The following is a 17,899-nucleotide window of genomic DNA, read 5'->3' as shown; positions in this document are numbered from 1 at the left end:
GGTGTGAGAGAGAGTGAGTGTGTCGTGGGGGGCGCTGGGTGAGAGAGAGAGAGAGAGAGAGAGTCGGGGGTCCGGGGGGTGAGAGAGAGAGAGAGTCGGGGGGCGCTAGGTGAGAGAGAGAGTCGGGGGGCCGGTGGGTGAGAGAGAGAGAGAGAGAGAGAGAGAGAGAGAGAGAGAGTGTGTGTCGGGGGGCCGTTGGGTGTGAGAGAGAGTGAGTGTGTCGTGGGGGGCGCTGGGTGAGAGAGAGAGAGAGTCGGGGAGGGCCGGTGAGAGAGAGAGAGAGAGAGAGAGAGAGAGAGAGAGAGAGAGAGAGAGAGAGTCGGGCCGGTGGGTGAGAGAGAGAGAGAGAGAGAGAGAGAGTCGGGCCGGTGGGTGAGAGAGAGAGAGAGAGAGAGAGAGAGTCGGGCCGGTGGGTGAGAGAGAGAGAGAGAGAGAGTCGGGCCGGTGGGTGAGAGAGAGAGAGAGAGTCGGGCCGGTGGGGGTGAGAGAGAGAGAGAGAGAGAGAGAGAGTCGGGGGGGGGCCGGTGGGTGAGAGAGAGAGAGAGTCGGGGGGGCCGGTGGGTGAGAGAGAGAGAGAGTCGTGGGGCCGGTGGGGGAGAGAGAGAGAGAGAGTCGTGGGGCCGGTGGGGGAGAGAGAGAGAGAGTCGGGGGGCCGGGGGTGAGAGAGAGAGAGAGTCGTGGGGCCGGTGGGGGAGAGAGAGAGAGAGAGTCGTGGGGCCGGTGGGTGAGAGAGAGAGAGAGAGTCGGGGGGGCCGGTGGGTGAGAGAGAGAGAGAGAGTCGGGGGGGCCGGTGGGTGAGAGAGAGAGAGAGAGAGAGAGAAGAGAGAGAGAGAGAGAGAGAGTCGGGGGGGCCGGTGGGTGAGAGAGAGAAAGAGAGAGAGAGAGTCGGGGGTGCCGGTGGGTGAGAGAGAGAGAGAGAGAGAGTGTCGGGGGGCCGGTGAGAGAGAGAGAGAGAGAGAGAGAGTCGGGCCGGTGGGTGAGAGAGAGAGAGTCGGGGGGGCCGGTGGGTGAGAGAGAGAGTCGGGGGGCGCTGGGTGAGAGAGAGAGAGTCGGGGGGCGCTGGGTGAGAGAGAGAGAGTCGGGGGGCGCTGGGTGAGAGAGAGAGAGTCGTGGGGCCGGTGGGTGAGAGAGAGAGAAAGTCGTGGGGCCGGTGGGTGAGAGAGAGAGAAGTCGTGGGGCCGGTGGGTGAGAGAGAGAGAAAGTCGTGGGGCCGGTGGGGTGAGAGAGAGAGAAAGTCGGGGGGCCGGTGGGTGAGAGAGAGAGAGTCGGGGGGCCGGTGGGTGAGAGAGAGAGAGTCGGGGGGGCCGGTTGGTGAGAGAGAGAGTCGGGGGGGCCGGTTGGTGAGAGAGAGAGAGTCGTGGGGGGCGCTGGGTGAGAGAGAGAGAGTCGTGGAGGGTGAGAGAGAGAGAGAGAGTCGTGGGGGGCGGAGGGTGAGAGAGAGAGAGAGAGAGAGTCGGGGGGCCGGTGGGTGAGAGAGAGAGAGAGAGTCGGGGGGCCGGTAGGTGAGAGAGAGAGAGAGTCGGGGGGCCGGTGGGTGAGAGAGAGAGAGAGAGAGAGTCGGGGGGCCGGTGGGTGAGAGAGAGAGAGAGAGTCGGGGGGCCGGTGGGTGAGAGAGAGAGAGAGAGTCGGGGGGCCGGTAGGTGAGAGAGAGAGAGAGTCGGGGGGCCGGTGGGTGAGAGAGAGAGAGAGAGAGAGAGAGAGAGTCGGGGGGCGCTGGGTGAGAGAGAGAGAGAGAGAGAGAGAGAGTCGGGGGGCCGGGGGGTGAGAGAGAGAGAGAGAGAGAGTCGGGGGGCGCTGGGTGAGAGAGAGAGAGAGAGAGTCGGGGGGCCGGTGGTGAGAGAGAGAGAGAGAGAGAGAGAGAGAGTGTGTGTGTCGGGGGGCCGTTGGGTGAGTGAGAGAGAGAGAGAGAGTAGGGGGATCGGTGGGTGTGAGAGAGAGAGAGAGAGAGAGAGTGTGTCGTGGGGGGCGCTGGGTGAGAGAGAGAGAGTCGTGGGGGCCGGTGGGTGAGAGAGAGAGAGAGAGAGAGTCGGGGGCCGGTGGGTGAGAGAGAGAGAGAGAGTCGGGGGGCGCTGGGTGAGAGAGAGAGTCGTGGGTGGCGCTGGGTGAGAGAGAGAGAGAGAGAGTCGTGGGGCCGGTGGGTGAGAGAGAGAGAGTCGGGGGGCCGGTGGGTGAGAGAGAGAGTCGGGGGGCCGGTGGGTGAGAGAGAGAGAGAGAGTCGGGGGTGCCGGTGGGTGAGAGAGAGAGAGTCGTGGGGGCGCTGGGTGAGAGTGAGAGTCGTGGGGGGCGCTGGGTGAGAGTGAGAGTCGTGGGGGGCGCTGGGTGAGAGAGAGAGTCGTGGGGGCGCTGGGTGAGAGAGAGAGTCGTGGGGGGCGCTGGGTGAGAGAGAGAGTCGTGGGGGGCACTGGGTGAGAGAGAGAGTCGTGGGGGGCGCTGGGTGAGAGAGAGAGTCGTGGGGGGCGCTGGGTGAGAGAGAGAGTCGTGGGGGGCGCTGGGTGAGAGAGAGAGAGAGAGTCGTGGGGCCGGTGGGGGGGAGAGAGAGAGAGAGTCGGGGGGCCGGTGGGTGAGAGAGAGAGAGAGAGAGAGAGAGAGAGTCGGGGGGGCCGGTGGGTGTGAGAGAGAGAGAGTGTGTCGGGGGGCCGGTGAGAGAGAGAGAGAGAGTCGGGCCGGTGGGTGAGAGAGAGAGAGAGTCGGGGGGGCCGGTGGGTGAGAGAGAGAGAGAGAGAGTCGGGGGCCGGTGGGTGAGAGAGAGAGAGAGAGAGTCGTGGGGCCGATGGGGGAGAGAGAGAGAGAGTCGTGGGGCCGGTGGGTGAGAGAGAGAGAGAGTCGGGGGGCCGGTGGTGTGAGAGAGAGAGAGAGAGAGAGAGAGAGAGTCGGGGGGGCCGGTGGGTGAGAGAGAGAGAGAGAGAGAGAGAGTCGGGGGGGCCGGTGGGTGAGAGAGAGAGAGAGAGAGAGAGAAAGTCGGGGGGGCCGGTGGGTGAGAGAGAGAGAGAGAGAGAGAAAGTCGGGGGGCCGGTGGGTGAGAGAGAGAGAGAGAGAGAGAGAGAGAGAGAGTCGGGGGGGGCCGGTGGGTGAGAGAGAGAAAGAGAGAGAGAGAGAGTCGGGGGTGCGGTGGGTGAGAGAGAGAGAGAGAGTGTGTCGGGGGGCCGGTGAGAGAGAGAGAGAGAGAGAGAGAGAGTCGGGCCGGTGGGTGAGAGAGAGAGAGAGAGAGAGAGAGAGAGAGAGAGTCGGGGGGGCCGGTGGGTGAGAGAGAGAGTCGGGGGGCGCTGGGTGAGAGAGAGAGAGAGTCGGGGGGCGCTGGGTGAGAGAGAGAGAGTCGGGGGGGCGCTGGGTGAGAGAGAGAGAGAGTCGGGGGGGCCGGTGGGTGAGAGAGAGAGAGTCGGGGGGGCGGTTGGTGAGAGAGAGAGTCGGGGGGGCCGGTTGGTGAGAGAGAGAGAGTCGTGGGGGGCGCTGGGTGAGAGAGAGAGAGTCGTGGAGGGTGAGAGAGAGAGAGAGTCGTGGGGGGCGGGAGGGTGAGAGAGAGAGAGAGAGAGAGAGAGTCGGGGGGCCGGTGGGTGAGAGAGAGAGAGAGAGAGAGAGAGTCGGGGGGCCGGTGGGTGAGTGAGAGAGAGAGAGTCGGGGGGCCGGTGGGTGAGAGAGAGAGAGAGAGTCGGGGGGCCGGTGGGTGAGAGAGAGAGAGAGAGAGTCGGGGGGCCGGGGGGTGAGAGAGAGAGAGAGTCGGGGGGCGCTGGGTGAGAGAGAGAGAGAGAGAGAGTCGGGGGGCCGGTGGGTGAGAGAGAGAGAGAGAGAGAGTCGGGGGGCCGGTGGGTGAGAGAGAGAGAGAGAGAGAGAGAGAGAGAGAGAGAGAGAGAGAGAGAGTCCGGGGGCCGGTGGGTGAGAGAGAGAGAGAGAGAGTGTGTGTCGGGGGGCCGTTGGGTGAGTGAGAGAGAGAGAGAGTAGGGGGGTCGGTGGGTGTGAGAGAGAGAGAGAGAGAGAGAGTGTCGTGGGGCCGGTGGGTGAGAGAGAGAGTCGTGGGGGGCGCTGGGTGAGAGAGAGAGAGAGAGAGAGAGAGAGTCGTGGGGCCGGTGGGTGAGAGAGAGAGAGATTCGGGGGGCCGGTGGGTGAGAGAGAGAGAGAGAGTCGGGGGCGCTGGGTGAGAGAGAGAGTCGTGGGGGGCGCTGGGTGAGAGAGAGAGAGAGAGAGAGAGTCGTGGGGCCGGTGGGTGAGAGAGAGAGAGAGAGAGAGAGAGAGTCGGGGGGCCGGTGGGTGAGAGAGAGAGAGAGTCGGGGGTGCCGGTGGGTGAGAGAGAGAGAGTCGTGGGGGGCGGAGGGTGAGCGAGAGAGAGAGAGAGAGTCGTGGGGGCGGAGGGTGAGAGAGAGAGAGTCGTGGGGGGCGGAGGGTGAGAGAGAGAGAGAGTCGTGGGGGGCGGAGGGTGACAGAGAGAGAGAGTCGTGGGGCCGGTGGGTGAGAGAGAGAGAGTCGGCATGGCCGGTGGGTGAGTGAAAGAGAGATCCGGGTGGGGTGGGGGACAGTGGGTGGGTGAGTGAGAGAGAGAGAGTCGGGGTTGGGGGGCAGTGGGTGAGTGAGAGAGATCACCGGGGGTGGGGGGCGCGGTGGGAGAGTGAGTTAGAGAGAGAGAGAGAGCGCGCCATGGGCGGTGGGTGAGTGTGAGAGAGAGAGAGAGCGCCAGGGGGCGGCGGATGTGAGAGAGAGCTGGGGGGTGGCGGTGGATGAGTGTGAGAGAGATGGAGAGCGCCAGGGGGTGGTGGGTGAGTGCGAGGAGAGCCGGCGGGCGGTGGGTGAGTGTGTGAGAGAGAGAGCGAGAGAGCCGGGGTGGGGCGCAGTGGGTGAGTGAGAGAGAGAGAACCAGGGGTTGGGGGGCGGTGGGTTGGTGAGTGAGTGAGAGAGAGAGAGAGAGAGAGAGAGAGCGCGCCGGGGGGCAGTGGGTGGGTGAGTGAGTGAGAGAGAGCTGGGGGATGGTGGGTGAGTGAGACAGAGAGAGTCAGGGGGCCGGTGGGTGTGAGAGAGAGAGAGAGTCGGGGGCGCGGTGAGTGAGTGAGAGACAGCCGGGCGGGGGGCCTTTGGGTGAGTGAGTGAGAGAGAGAGAGTCGGGGGGCGGTGGGTGTCAGAGAGAGTCGGGGGGTGGGTAGTGGGTGAGGGAGAGATGGGGTGCAGGCATTGGGTGTAAGAGGCCCTGTGGTGGTGGTGTCAATGAAGCTGTGGGTAGGGGGCAGGAGGGGTTAGAGGCTGTGGGGCATGGAGGTGGTGGCTGCGAATTGGTGAGTCAGTGAGGGTGGAGTGGGTAGGTGGAAGGTGATTTGGGTGGTTGGAGTGGGTGGTGGTGAAGGAACTGGGATAAACAGCAAGGGCAGAATAACCCAGAACAGAGGGTTGGCCTCGTGCCAACTTATGGCTCAGTCAGTGATTTGCTTCCCACAGGGCAGTTGATTTTTAGTGGTTTGAATTTGGCAGGAATACAGAGATAGGGTTTGGGGTCACTAATGGGAATGCAGTCTCCACTGACAGGATTTGCTGAACAGCTTCCTCCTTGTCCTCAGTGCTGCCTTTCAATACACAATAACAAACACCACCCCTGAGAGAAAGCTGAAGGGAAAATCCTCTCAGATGGTCTTTCAGTGACTCGTGCCAGTAGGTCCAGTGAGGTGTTAACCTTACTCTTGTGCTCCCCAAACCTATTCCTTCCGTTTCAAGGGAAGTGGGGAGAGCTGTGAGATCATGAGATGACCACTGTTACAATCTCAAGTCAAAACTTCAAAGCAGGTCAATGCTCCCTCCGAGTCAGAGGCCCCAGAAGTTGTTTGTGACTCCACTTTGGGGTCCCTAGTCTGGAGTCTGAATTGCCCTGCCATCTTTAGTCAGCAGCATTTGATTGCTGTGTGATATACAGTGATAAAGCTGTCTTAAAATCTGATTCAGTGGAGAACCAGTTCAGTTTTAAATCTAAGATTTTCAGATTTTTCGTAGCTAATGGTATCAAGTGAAAAAGGGAATGGGTAATGTTAGAATGAACGTATCAGTGAATTGAGGGGCTGAATGACCTGTTTCTGTACTTCTGCCATAACCTTTGGTGAGCATTTAATATTCAGGGATCTACTGTGATCTAAATGTGTCCTCTTTAACCTGTTGTAGGTGTGTCAGCAATGTCGGGACTTCTCGACTGGCTGTACAATGGCTTCACCAGCATGCTACAGTTCCTGGGTGAGTGACTCTGAGCCATGTCCTAGATCATTTTTCCCTCATTGTCCCCTCATCCTGGCTGCAGACTGTGCTTGGAACAAGGCAAAAGCCAGCTCCAGCTTCCCACATATGATTCTAATGTAGCTCCGGGATGCAGGAGTGTGCAAGTCTGTTGGAAAGGGGTGACGTTTAGCGGTGGTGTAACAACAGTGTCACAGGACTGTAAAATATGCTGCTCACGTTAGACTTCATCTTTGATATATTGAGTTGCTTGTGAAAGGATCTTCCTACATAGTGGAAATGAATAGAGTGGTCGAGCTTTGTATGTTATGGGCTCACTCCTACGTTGGCGTGATTCACAGTTAAAGGTGTAACTTGAGAACTGCAAGTATTTGAATCACTCTCTTGCAGCTATCATGCTCTTGTGTAAGGTTAACATGAGCTGCATTCAATCTTCTGTCTGACAGCAACTGATCAAGCTGTAAGCTAGCAGCTGTGCATGTGACATAACTATTTTCCAGTCACGTTGAAGATGAAAATTATTAGACATCAAGCATTATGTAGGCAAATCTTTGTTATCACACTTTTTATGAAGAAGTTAACTTTGTTAACTGATCTGAGAATTTGTTCAAGGACAGTTAGCGTCTAATTCCCATCAGGAAGATTCAACAAGTAAAACTTGTGCTTTTAAAGAGACGTAGCTGAGTTATACATTATATGCTGTGAGAGTTTCCATCTTTGGAAGCCTTATGTCTCCCTCTGCCTAACCATGAGCATCATAACAGCACTGAGAATTGAAATGTTCCTGCAAGTGAGACATTTGTAATGAGACGAATCAGGTCTTTTTCAAATGTCCCTTCCACGTTGTGTGTCTGAACTCGAGTGAAAACAAACTGCTGCTAGATACTAAGATTCAGGAAATAAAAGTGGAAAGCTGGAACTCAGCAGTTCTTGCAGCATCAACAGAGTTGACGTTTTGGGTCCATTGACTGTCCTTTGGAACCAAATGAAAATCACTGGACTTGAAATTTAATGCTGTTTTTCTCGACATGAACTACTGAATTGCTCCAACATTTCCTGTTTTTGCCTCAAAGTGCTCTACAGACAGTGAAGCACTTTTGCAGTGTATTTACTGTTATAATGCAACAAAAGTAGTAGCAGTTTGCACACAGCAAGCTCCCAGAGAAAATGAGGTTATAATGAGTTGATAATCTATGTTTGGTGATATTGATTGAGGGATATATAATTAGCTAGAACACTTGGGAGAACATTCTGCTTTTTTTTTAAAAGATTGCTGTTGGATCAACATGCCAGCTGGTTAAACTTCAAGACTAATTGGACAAATGAAAACTGTATTACCTAGCCTTTTGTTTCTCTTTGTCAGGGCTATACAAAAAATCGGGGAAACTGGTCTTCCTTGGCTTGGATAATGCTGGCAAAACCACCTTATTGCACATGCTGAAAGATAACAGACTGGGGCAGCATGTTCCCACGTTACATCCCAGTGAGTACTGACAGTGGAATCATGACATGGGCTTGCTGTCCACTCTGTGCCGAGGTTCTTTGTTTCTGAATACTGCCTATTCACTTTGGTGCACAACTTGAGTTGATTGGTGTGCATTTCTCTCCTTCTCCCACTCCACTGATAGCTTTCAATTTAAGAAGGAACCAGAGCAATGTTCAACTGTAGCCCCTTGAATCCTGCTCACAGAGCCAAACCTTAATTTGTACTTGTGTTTCTAGAATTGGTGTCTAGTCCTGCTGAATTTTTTAATGCTGGGCAATTTTCAAAGGTCTCCTCTTTATGCAATCAGGCTATTGCTGGGTAAATCCCAAACCAAAGCAGTAAAACTGGTTAGGATAAGCAACTTGAAGTTAGTACGGCTGAGTAAAAACATTGTATGTTTGTGCCCTTTTTTAGTGACGTAGTGCAGCAGCTGTGAGCTGTTCTTGGAGGCAGGTTTACAAATGGCAGGTTGAAAATTGGCATCTGCTCTCTTTCAAAATCCCTACACCTATTTTTCCCGACAAGAATCCTGTGAATATTTATGGATCCTGGTGGCCTTAATTACTGAATGTCAGAATAGATATTTTTAACCAACGTGTCAGGCAAATTATGACACACGTCTGGACTTGAACCCATTCTTCTAAATCCCCATGTGGTCACTGACTTGAATACAAGTTGATCTGTTGTAGTTGTGTAGCCAATGAACAAACAGTCCCAGATTGAGCTCAGTTATACAGAGTCGTGCATGTGTGTGCGCGTGCGTGCGCGTGCGCGCATGTAAAAAGCCAATCGTTGGAATGTACTGGCATCATACATAGCGTTGTATCAGCACTAAAACTCCTATGTAGTGATGTGAGCAGAGCATCCTTTAGTCAGCATACATAGGCCATTTGGCCCAGCGATTGGCTAATTGATTCAAACAGTATATTTCTCCATTTGTTTATAATACACAAAGTAAAGAGCGTACAGCCCACCCTTACTAAACACAAAGCAAAGGATCTTTTATTAGATGTGACTCTGGACAGTATGTGTTTGGCAATCTCAACTGGACTAACAGCAGTGCAAATTTAACATTTCGTTCGAGCCTCTAATATGATCATCTGTATTTGCTAGAAGCAACATATACTCACACACAGGACCTGTTCAGGTTGTCAACATAGAGATGAAGAATTTCTTCTTTCTGAAATCGTGAACCTATGGAATTCTTTACTGCAGAGGACTGTCAAGGCTGAGTCATTAATTATTATTCAAGCCTGAGACAGGCGGAAAGTTTTATTAGCCATGGAATCATAGTTACAGGGAGAAAACTGAAAGTGGGGTTGAGGATTATCAGGTTAGTCTTGACCTCATTGAATGGCAGAGCAGACTTGATGCGTTGAATGGCCTACTTCAGCTCCTACGTCTTGTGGAACGTTTACTGCAAACAAAAATAGTATGTTCAAGCCTTGACCTTTTGTGAATTACCTGGGAGCTGAGGGAGTTTATACCTCCCCAAATTCATTCTCTCTGACAATGCTGTGCCAATCAAATTCAGTTTGCCAGCCCATGGTACCCTTTCCACCTATAGTACAAATTGTTGTAATCATTTGAAATTTGTGACACGTGTATGTTCTGATGCTTGCTGGGTGAAAACCCTTAGCCATGTTTTCTCTTTTGAGCAATATTTAAATTCCATATTGCCTAGCAACTGTCCTGGATTTGTTTGCTCATCATGTTTATGTGTAGGTCACCAGAATTTCTTCTGATTGCAATTGTCTTCATTGTAGCATCAGAGGAGCTGACGATTGCAGGAATGACGTTCACTACATTTGACCTTGGAGGTCATACACAAGGTATGATGCTGAGTGTAAAATCAAAGCTGATGCACGTGCATCAGAAGGTTGTATTTTTCAATCTCTTGTGATCAGGATTAGCGTATACAATATAGTGTACCAGCTTGCTAAATTGAAAAATATGTCTATGTTAATTAAGCTATAACGCATGTGATATAATGCCTAGATTTAAGTCATTGGGCCAAAATTGTTGCTCCTGATCACAGTCCAGCAATCTTTTCTGGAAATTCTCATATCCATACCTATCTCATGCATTTCCTTCAATGTCAAATCTTTGCTTGATGCTGCTCGTGATGAGCACTTTGAAAAGTTTTACTATCTTAAGGGACACCTTATTGACTAGAAGTTGCATCTTGGTTTACCTTATGTTGCAGTGGATATTTGGAAAATGTCCGTGGGACTGTATCCCTGCAAAGACTCTCTTTAAGGGGAGCAGTAGGAGGAAGCGGGAAAGAATCACATTTCTTTCAGATTTCATTTATTCACATTCAATAATTTTTAAAAAGCTATTTACTGCATCACTGAAGCATTTTATAACACTTCACATTTGGCCAGTTACTGTCTCAGTGCCCCGTTATCAACTACACTTTCCTTTAAAAGATTGGCTGGCCTGTAAAATTCTGCTCAGCCGGTGTCTACTGGAACTTGCATTTGCTTCTCTTTCGTATTCCAAGGAAAACGAGCCATTGCCTGAAAAGAGCTGCTTGTGGCATTTTCACCTATTTATGTAAAATCGAGCTTCTCCTTTTGGAATATGAAATAAAACTGCAAGTATGAGAAATCTGTTGGGGTGTTTTTATATGATGTGAGCAGCTTTCCACACTTCCTTTCTAATGAAACAGTGATGTTAATATCAGTTTTGCTGAACATAGAAATCACAGCAAGAAGCCACTCAGCCCCATTTTGGTGTTTATGGCACACACGTGCCGCTTCCTTCCACCACGTTTTATCTTGCCTTACCTGTGAATTCTTCCAATCCTTTATCTCCCTGATATGTTCATCTAGCTTCCCCTTACATTCATAGAGTCCCTATAATGCAGAAAGTCCATGCCTTTGCAATAAGTCCATAGCAAGTTCCACATTCTGGGTAGGTTGCCCTGTCCGGAATTCCTCCTGGGTTTTATTTTAATGCTGACTAACTTTTTAATATTACATTCATTAATGTCTGCCTATTCACAGCCCGGCGAGTCTGGAAGAACTACCTCCCTGCCATTAATGGAATTGTTTTCCTTGTTGACTGTGCAGACCACTTGCGGCTTGCTGAATCTAAAGTTGAGCTTGATGTAAGTGGAACACTGTTGAGGGATTCTTGCTCAAGGTGGGGCCTTGTACAGACAGTTGAGAGGTTGTTACAAGCTGGCTTTGGATGCTGCATCATGAAAGCAGACTCCTTTCCCTGTCCCCCTCTAATCAAAGTTTTGGTGACTGTTTGAACTCAGGAAAAATGGGGTCTTTTGGTTTATCCTCTGTTAGCTCAATGCAGTCAGAGGGCTGTGACTTGACATGGCATCACTTCCTTAGGATTTGTGATACACAAGAATCAGAACAACTTATCGTTGCTCAACAGCTCAATGAACGTGGATGGATTATTAAAATTTATTCATGCGTTGACGGCATTGCCGTTGAGGTCAGGATTTATTGCCCATCCCTAACTGTCTAGAGAGCAGATGGGAGTCAACCACATTACTGTGGATCTGGAGTTACGTGTAGGCCAGTCCAGGTAAGGATGGCAGATTTCATTTCCTAAAGGACATTAGTGAACTAGGTGGGTTTTTCTGACAATTGACAGTGGATTCCTAGTCATCATTAGAGGTAATTCCAGTTTTGTTTTATTGCAAATTCCTCCACCTGTTGTGGTGGGATTCTAACCCAGGTCCCAAGAGCATTATCTGGGTCTCTGAATTAACAGTCCAGCTATAATACCTGAAGGTCATCACCTCCCCATATGGGATACAGCTCAGCCATTGGGCGTGGCAGATCAGGCTTGAGGGGCCGAACGGCCATCTCCTGTTTGCAATATGTGAAAAGAAAGACAGCTCAACTGTAGCTATCCGATAGCTTTAAAATCTATGATATTGTTCTTTGCTTCAGTGACAGCATCACAGAGGAGGAGGGAAATTGGAACAGATAAAGTAGTAATTACTGTCCCTGAACAACGAAATGCCTTATACTGGCAACACAAAAGGGTGTGTCGATCTGTGAGAGATGTTTATTGAAAGTGAAGTATTGTCCTGATATAGACTCTTGAAAGTTATTGATACCTGGTATCATTGGATGGTCCACTTTGCAGTCAACCCTGGTTGACAGTATGTTTCAGTCTCAGATGATTTTGTTTCCATTGATCTAATGTACGGCATGTTTTTGAAGTAAAACCTCCATCTTTTCTTGCACCGTCCACCCCCTTTCCTTCCCTCCAGGCATTAATGACAGATGAAACAATATCCAACGTTCCTGTTCTTATCCTGGGCAATAAAATTGATCGATCAGAGGCCATCAGTGAGGAAAGACTCCGGGAACTCTTTGGCCTGTACGGACAAACAACAGGGAAGGTAACGCTATGAGAAGGAAGAGCATCATTTGTAAAGCATCCAATCGTCTGGCTTCATGGCAAATTACTTTTGGAAACAAGCAGTTCTTACACAGGCAAGCCCGGAAGAATCACCAGTTAATCTGCTAGTTGGTGTTGGTTAAGGGAGGAATGAAGGTTACCACTCCCCCAATATTCTTTGGGATTTTTAACATCCACTAGATTCAGCCCAGACTTAACATCTCACCTTTCAGGAATGCAGGACTCCCTCAATGTTGCAATGGTGTTACTGTCATTTTTCGACAGAAATTTTTTTTGTTTTTTAATGAGCCCTTTAATAGGCCCTTCATTAGCATACTGTTCTTTTTAAAAAAGATGTAAATGAAAATGCTGGTTCTTGTGAATGGTCCCAGGAGCTTGATGCCTTGGTCAACAGACCAGTCCATGTGAGAGAGAGTCAGGATTCTCTGTTAGCAGGATGTTCCAGCTCTAGAGGGGGAGTCGTTGATCAGAGCCAATCCTGACCCTGCGTTTGCTTCACACCCCCACGTCTGCGCTTTGCAGGGGACTGGACTCTGACCAAGAAAACACTTGTATTTTCTTGTTTGCTTCCATGACCTATGAGCGCTGAAAACAGTTGTGATAAAGACCATCTAACGCAGTACAGACTGGCAATTGAACCTGGTAATTGTAAACTTTTGTATACATCAGTAACCCAGCTGAGGAGGCTAAATTTACTGAACTGAATGCGGCATTGCCAGCAGAAAGTACATGGAGGATCCTATTACTGTTGACTCTACAGATCAGTCAGGAAAATAAATGGAGACAGATATGCTGTAAAAACAAAACTAGGTCAAACTCACCACTGGAAAAAAAAGTGACAGTTTATTGGTTGCTCACAAATGCTTTTTAAATGGGATGATACAATCAGCTGAGGCTGTTTAGCAAGTTGAAGGTTAGCACCTCTGTCGATAATACTGTAGGCAGATCAAAGGCTTTTCTGGCTTCATTTCTGTTTGACCTTTTGAGAGTTAGATACGTTTCAAAAACTCGCAAAGCAGGTGCTTATATATTGATGCTAAGTGAGTGCATTTTGTTTACAGGGTATATTTTTAGAAATCTGGTTGTGTTCCATGAGTTAACATTCATTTGTCACGGAGTTAGAAGATTCGGGTACAAGATCCGCCCTCAGTACCGGAGAACTAAATTTTTCAGCAAACCTCAATCAAACTGTTAAGTGCAGAGGGAGATGGTGCTTTACAAACAGCAATTAGGAGCAAAGTAGGGCATTTGGCCCTACAAGACTGTTTTGCTATTCATTAAGATCATGGCTGATCTGTCTATGTTTCAAATTCTACATTCCCATCTGTACCTGATAACCTTTGCTTCCCTTGCCCCACAAGGGTCCACCTCCACCTTAAAAATATTCAATGATTCCCATCTTAGAACATACAACAATACAGCGCAGAACAGGCCCTTCGACCCTCAATGTTGCGCCGACCTGTGAACTAATCTAAGCCCCTCCCCCTACACTATCCCATCATCATCCATATGCTTATCCAAGGACTGTTTAAAAGCCCCTAATGTGGCTGAGTTAACTACATTGGCAGGCAGGGCGTTCCACGCCCTTACCACTCTCTGAGTAAAGAACCTGCCTCTGACATCTGTCTTAAATCTATCACCCCTCAATTTGTAGCTATGCCCCCTCGTACAAGCTGAAGTCATCATCCTCAGGAAAAGACTCTCACTGTCCACCCTATCTAATCCTCTGATCATCTTGTATGTCTCTATTAAATCTCCTCTTAGCCTTCTTCTCTCCAATGAGATCAGACCCAAGTCCCTCAGCCTTTCTTCATAGGGCCTGCGCTCCAGACCAGGCAACATCCTGGTAAATCTCCTCTGCACCTTTTCCAGTGCTTCCACATCCTTCCTGTAATGGGACAACCAGAACTGCACGCAGTATTCCAAGTAAGGCCGCACTAGCGTTTTGTACAGTTACAGTTTTCACCACCACCTGAGGCAGTTGCGCAGCCCTCTGAGAGAAAATGTTTCTCCCATTCTCTGTTATAAAAGGGTGCCCCCTAATTTTAAAACAATACCCCCTAGTTCTGGACTCTCCTACAAAAGGAAACTGCATCATCCTGTCCACCTTGTCAAAACCATTCAGGATCACATACATTTCAATCAGATCACTCCACACACTTCTAAACTCCAGTGGAAACAAGCCCAGACTGTCCAACCATTTCTCATATGGCAACCTACTCATTCCAGGTTTCATTCTAGTAAACAACCTCCTGGTCCACCTCCAGTCCTTTTAGATCCTTCCTGAAATAAGTAGATGAAAACTGCACACTGTACTCAAGATGTGGTCTCACCTGTGCCCTGTATAAATACATTCATTTTCAATTCTCTTGTAATAAAGGGCAGCATTCCATTTGCTGCCTTAATCACCTGTGAAATCTATATTTTAACTTCTTTGTAACAAATTAATTAGAACACTTCAATTCCACTGCAGCTCAGAATTCTGCAGTGGCTCGCTGTTTAAATTTCAGATAAAGATGTTAAACTGAGATCCTGTCAGTTCCCTTAGTGGGATCTAAAAGATCCCATGGCACTATTTGACAGAGCGTGGGAGATCTCATGGTTTTCTCGTTGTCATATTTATCCCTCACATCAAACTTTCAGTGCAAAAATATTGTCGAGCGTTTACTAAATTCCACAGTGTGCCACTTGACTTTGAGGGTTGGGTCCTGCTATTTGGCTTGTTGCAATTTTACTGTATCAGAAACTGTACACATTAAAGTTAAACCGACTGATTTGTGGCTGAAAGTGGTCGGGACACAGGAGTGCTGGTGATTACCTCATGAGTCACCTCATTTATGAAAAATGTGGTCTGTAAATGGAATTGAAATGCTTGTATGCTTTGGGAGATATTAAATTTCATCGTTCTGTTCCAGGGGATTGTGCCACTGAAAGAGTTAAACACCCGGCCATTGGAGGTGTTTATGTGCAGTGTACTGAAGCGACAGGGTTATGGAGAAGGATTTCGCTGGCTTTCGCAATATATTGACTGAGCTTCAGACAAATCTCTGCCACTGTGAACTGAACTAGTTTGCAGCTGTCTACATTTGATTTTGCTTTTCTTTTGTTTATATGAAAAAATGCATCTGTTGATGAGATCACAGTGCCAACCAGGAGGGAATTGAGAACAGCTGAATTTTTAAAATATAATTTCAAGTTGGATGGTTGTATCTAGATTAAAGTCGGAATCACTTTTCCGAGTGTATCCTTTTTACAGCTCCTGTATGTGTGTTGGCTGAGAATTCAAACTAGAGTGAGGCTGTGCAAAAGGTCCAGAAATGTACGCATTCCTTTTTTTCTGGGTCCCTCTTTTTTTTGAAATGCTCAGTGATCCCTGAAGCTGTGCAGGTATGTCTGAAGTCCTGTATCACAAGACATTGCAGATGGAATAGCAGCTGTCTGATCAACCCTCAGTATTGTAGCCAAATCAAGTGATTCTCTAAATTGTAATCACAAGCGCGAAAATGTTTATTGACTGTCGCTATCTTCACTGACGTGGTTTGTGTTTGGAACCATTTGTAAATTACAAACAGTCCAAGGCTGACTTAGAGCATACAGTCTTGAAGGTTTTCAGATACGCCCAGTAAGATGTTGTTTCATGTTATTCCCACAAGGTGAGGCTGAAATAACAGTTGTGTGAAAGTTCTTTCAGCTATCAGTTTACTCTCAGTGGGATATGCAATTTATATATATGATATTAACATTTAAAGATATTTCAATGGCATCTGGGCTGGTTACAATCCTGTCAATAATTTCTATATGTACAAATAATTTGGCTAATTATTTTGAGAATCATTTCTCCAGTGGTTATTGTATCGGTATATTTTGCGAGTTGGATTTTGTGATTGTGGAGGAGTTGAGCTTTTAATAAGATCTAAGATATTTTATCCCCCCCTGTAATCTGCACATCATAAATAATATCAAAATCAGAAAGTAAAATCGTTTTCAGAAATTTATGACAGAATGATGGCTCAGTCAACAGAGTTTTCTTTTTCCATTTGGCGTGGAAGAACTTTGGGAATGGAAAAATGCACAAACAAGTCACAGGTGGATTAAGAATAATGCCAAGCCGCTTTTAAACTTGATTAGTGAGTGAACTGAAATTTAACACAAGCTGGTAACATAATGGGTTTGTCATGGAACTTTGGGGAACTCACTGACATTTGGAAAAATTGCACAATTTCATGCACACTTTTTAAAATGTAAAACTTTTCTAAAATATGATCTAATTTGTACAGTTGGTGCTTTTAGTGTGATTATAGAGACAACGTGACATATGAGCTGCATAATGTGGAACTGTTTTACATTTATACTTCAACAGTTTACACATTACAGTGGATGGAACTTTACACTTCTGTTCATCGACATGGAATACGCTTATGATGCAAAATTGAGACAGCATTATAATTTTATGTGGACAGCAAATGAACAGCCTTAAAGGGAATGAGTAATGGTAAATTAACACTATTTTTTTCCTGCTTTTATAGACTTTTGTCTGTTCAGAATGGTGATATTCTTTCAAAGATTTTGGAAAGAATGGAGACATTCAATATAGCAGTTTTATTTGATGCTGGAATCAGAAATTGCACTGTCTTCCAGCATAGAAGTAAATGGCTTTCCTAGACCAAAAAAGCTCTTCTCTGTTAGGCCTCCATGTGGCAAAACCCAATGAAGGCTCGATTCTTCCTGAAATTGGAATGCAGTAGAAACTATTTAACAGGAATTCATGTTTTGTTTACTCACATCTAGTTTTTTTTTTAACCAGTTGTGTGCTCAGTTGAGTGAAATTAAGAAAATGTCTTTGCCCGATAAGAGGGCTTTTTTTCCCCGAAGAGGCATCTGCTGTAATCACTTCTTGGGATGATTATAATTGGCACAGTCTAGGGACTTGCCTGTCTAAACATCAATGGCAAAACCTAACATTTTCTTGCACCTCCTCCCTAACACAGGTAAGCACTGTATCTGCAGTGTTATTGGTTCTTGCGTTGTCAATGTGCCTCAGTGTCTGAGATGATATGAGTGACCCTTGCCAATCTGATGTCTTCACCAACTCGTTCTTAGAAATGAAACTATTCTTGCCCTCACTGTATTCATTTGCTATTTGGTAGAAAGATAACTTGCAAGCAACATGTATAAATGTATTATAAATCATTGCTTTATTTGAAATAAATGGTTATATATCTTCATGCATTGAGTTTCCATTCTCATGGCTGACATTCTAAATGAGTAGAATATCGTGATACTTTTCTCAAAAAACGTCTGTCAATTATATCACCTCGTGCTGTTTCTGAATCCTTCTAGTTCACCTTAAGATAACTGACTTAAAAGGACTCAGAAAAGATTTACAAGGATGTTGCCAGGGTTGGAGGGTTTGAGTTATAATGAGGGGGTGAGGCTATTTTCCCTGAAGGCTGAGGGGTGACCTTTCAGAAGTTTATAAAATGATGAGGGGCATGGATAGGGTAAATAGTGTTTTTCCCAGGGTGGGTGAGTCCAAAACTAGAGAGATTAGGTTTAAGTTAAGAGGGGAGAGATTTAAAAGGGACCTAAGGGGCAATGTTTTCACACACAGGGTGGTGCATGTGTGGTATGAGCTGCTACAGGGAGTGGTGGAGGTGGGTACAATTACAACACTTTTAGGGCATCTGGATAGGTACATGAACAGGAAGGGTTTAGATGGATGTGGGCCAAAAGCTGGCAAATGAGACTAGATTTATATGGGATATCTGGTAGGCATGGACGAGTTGGATTGAAGGGGTCTGTTTGCAGTATATCTCT

General features: G+C 48.2%; 1 protein-coding gene across 1 annotated transcript; it reads left to right on the top strand.

Annotated features, from left to right (window-relative positions):
* The first annotated feature begins 6,121 nt into the window (after positions 1–6,121).
* LOC125467581 (GTP-binding protein SAR1a) lies at positions 6,122–17,307 on the top strand. The gene is made up of 6 exons (XM_048563648.1): positions 6,122–6,195; positions 7,559–7,678; positions 9,448–9,513; positions 10,693–10,796; positions 11,931–12,062; positions 14,998–17,307. The coding sequence occupies exons 1-6, from the start codon at positions 6,138–6,140 to the stop codon at positions 15,112–15,114; spliced, it is 597 nt and encodes a 198-aa protein (XP_048419605.1). The 5' UTR covers positions 6,122–6,137; the 3' UTR covers positions 15,115–17,307.
* The last annotated feature ends 592 nt before the right edge of the window (positions 17,308–17,899 follow it).

This window comes from Stegostoma tigrinum, chromosome 37, assembly GCF_030684315.1.
Source record: "Stegostoma tigrinum isolate sSteTig4 chromosome 37, sSteTig4.hap1, whole genome shotgun sequence".
In the NCBI taxonomy this organism is placed as follows: domain Eukaryota; kingdom Metazoa; phylum Chordata; class Chondrichthyes; order Orectolobiformes; family Stegostomatidae; genus Stegostoma; species Stegostoma tigrinum.
Note: the sequence above shows the minus strand (reverse complement) of the source record. Positions and strands in the feature narration are given on the sequence as shown.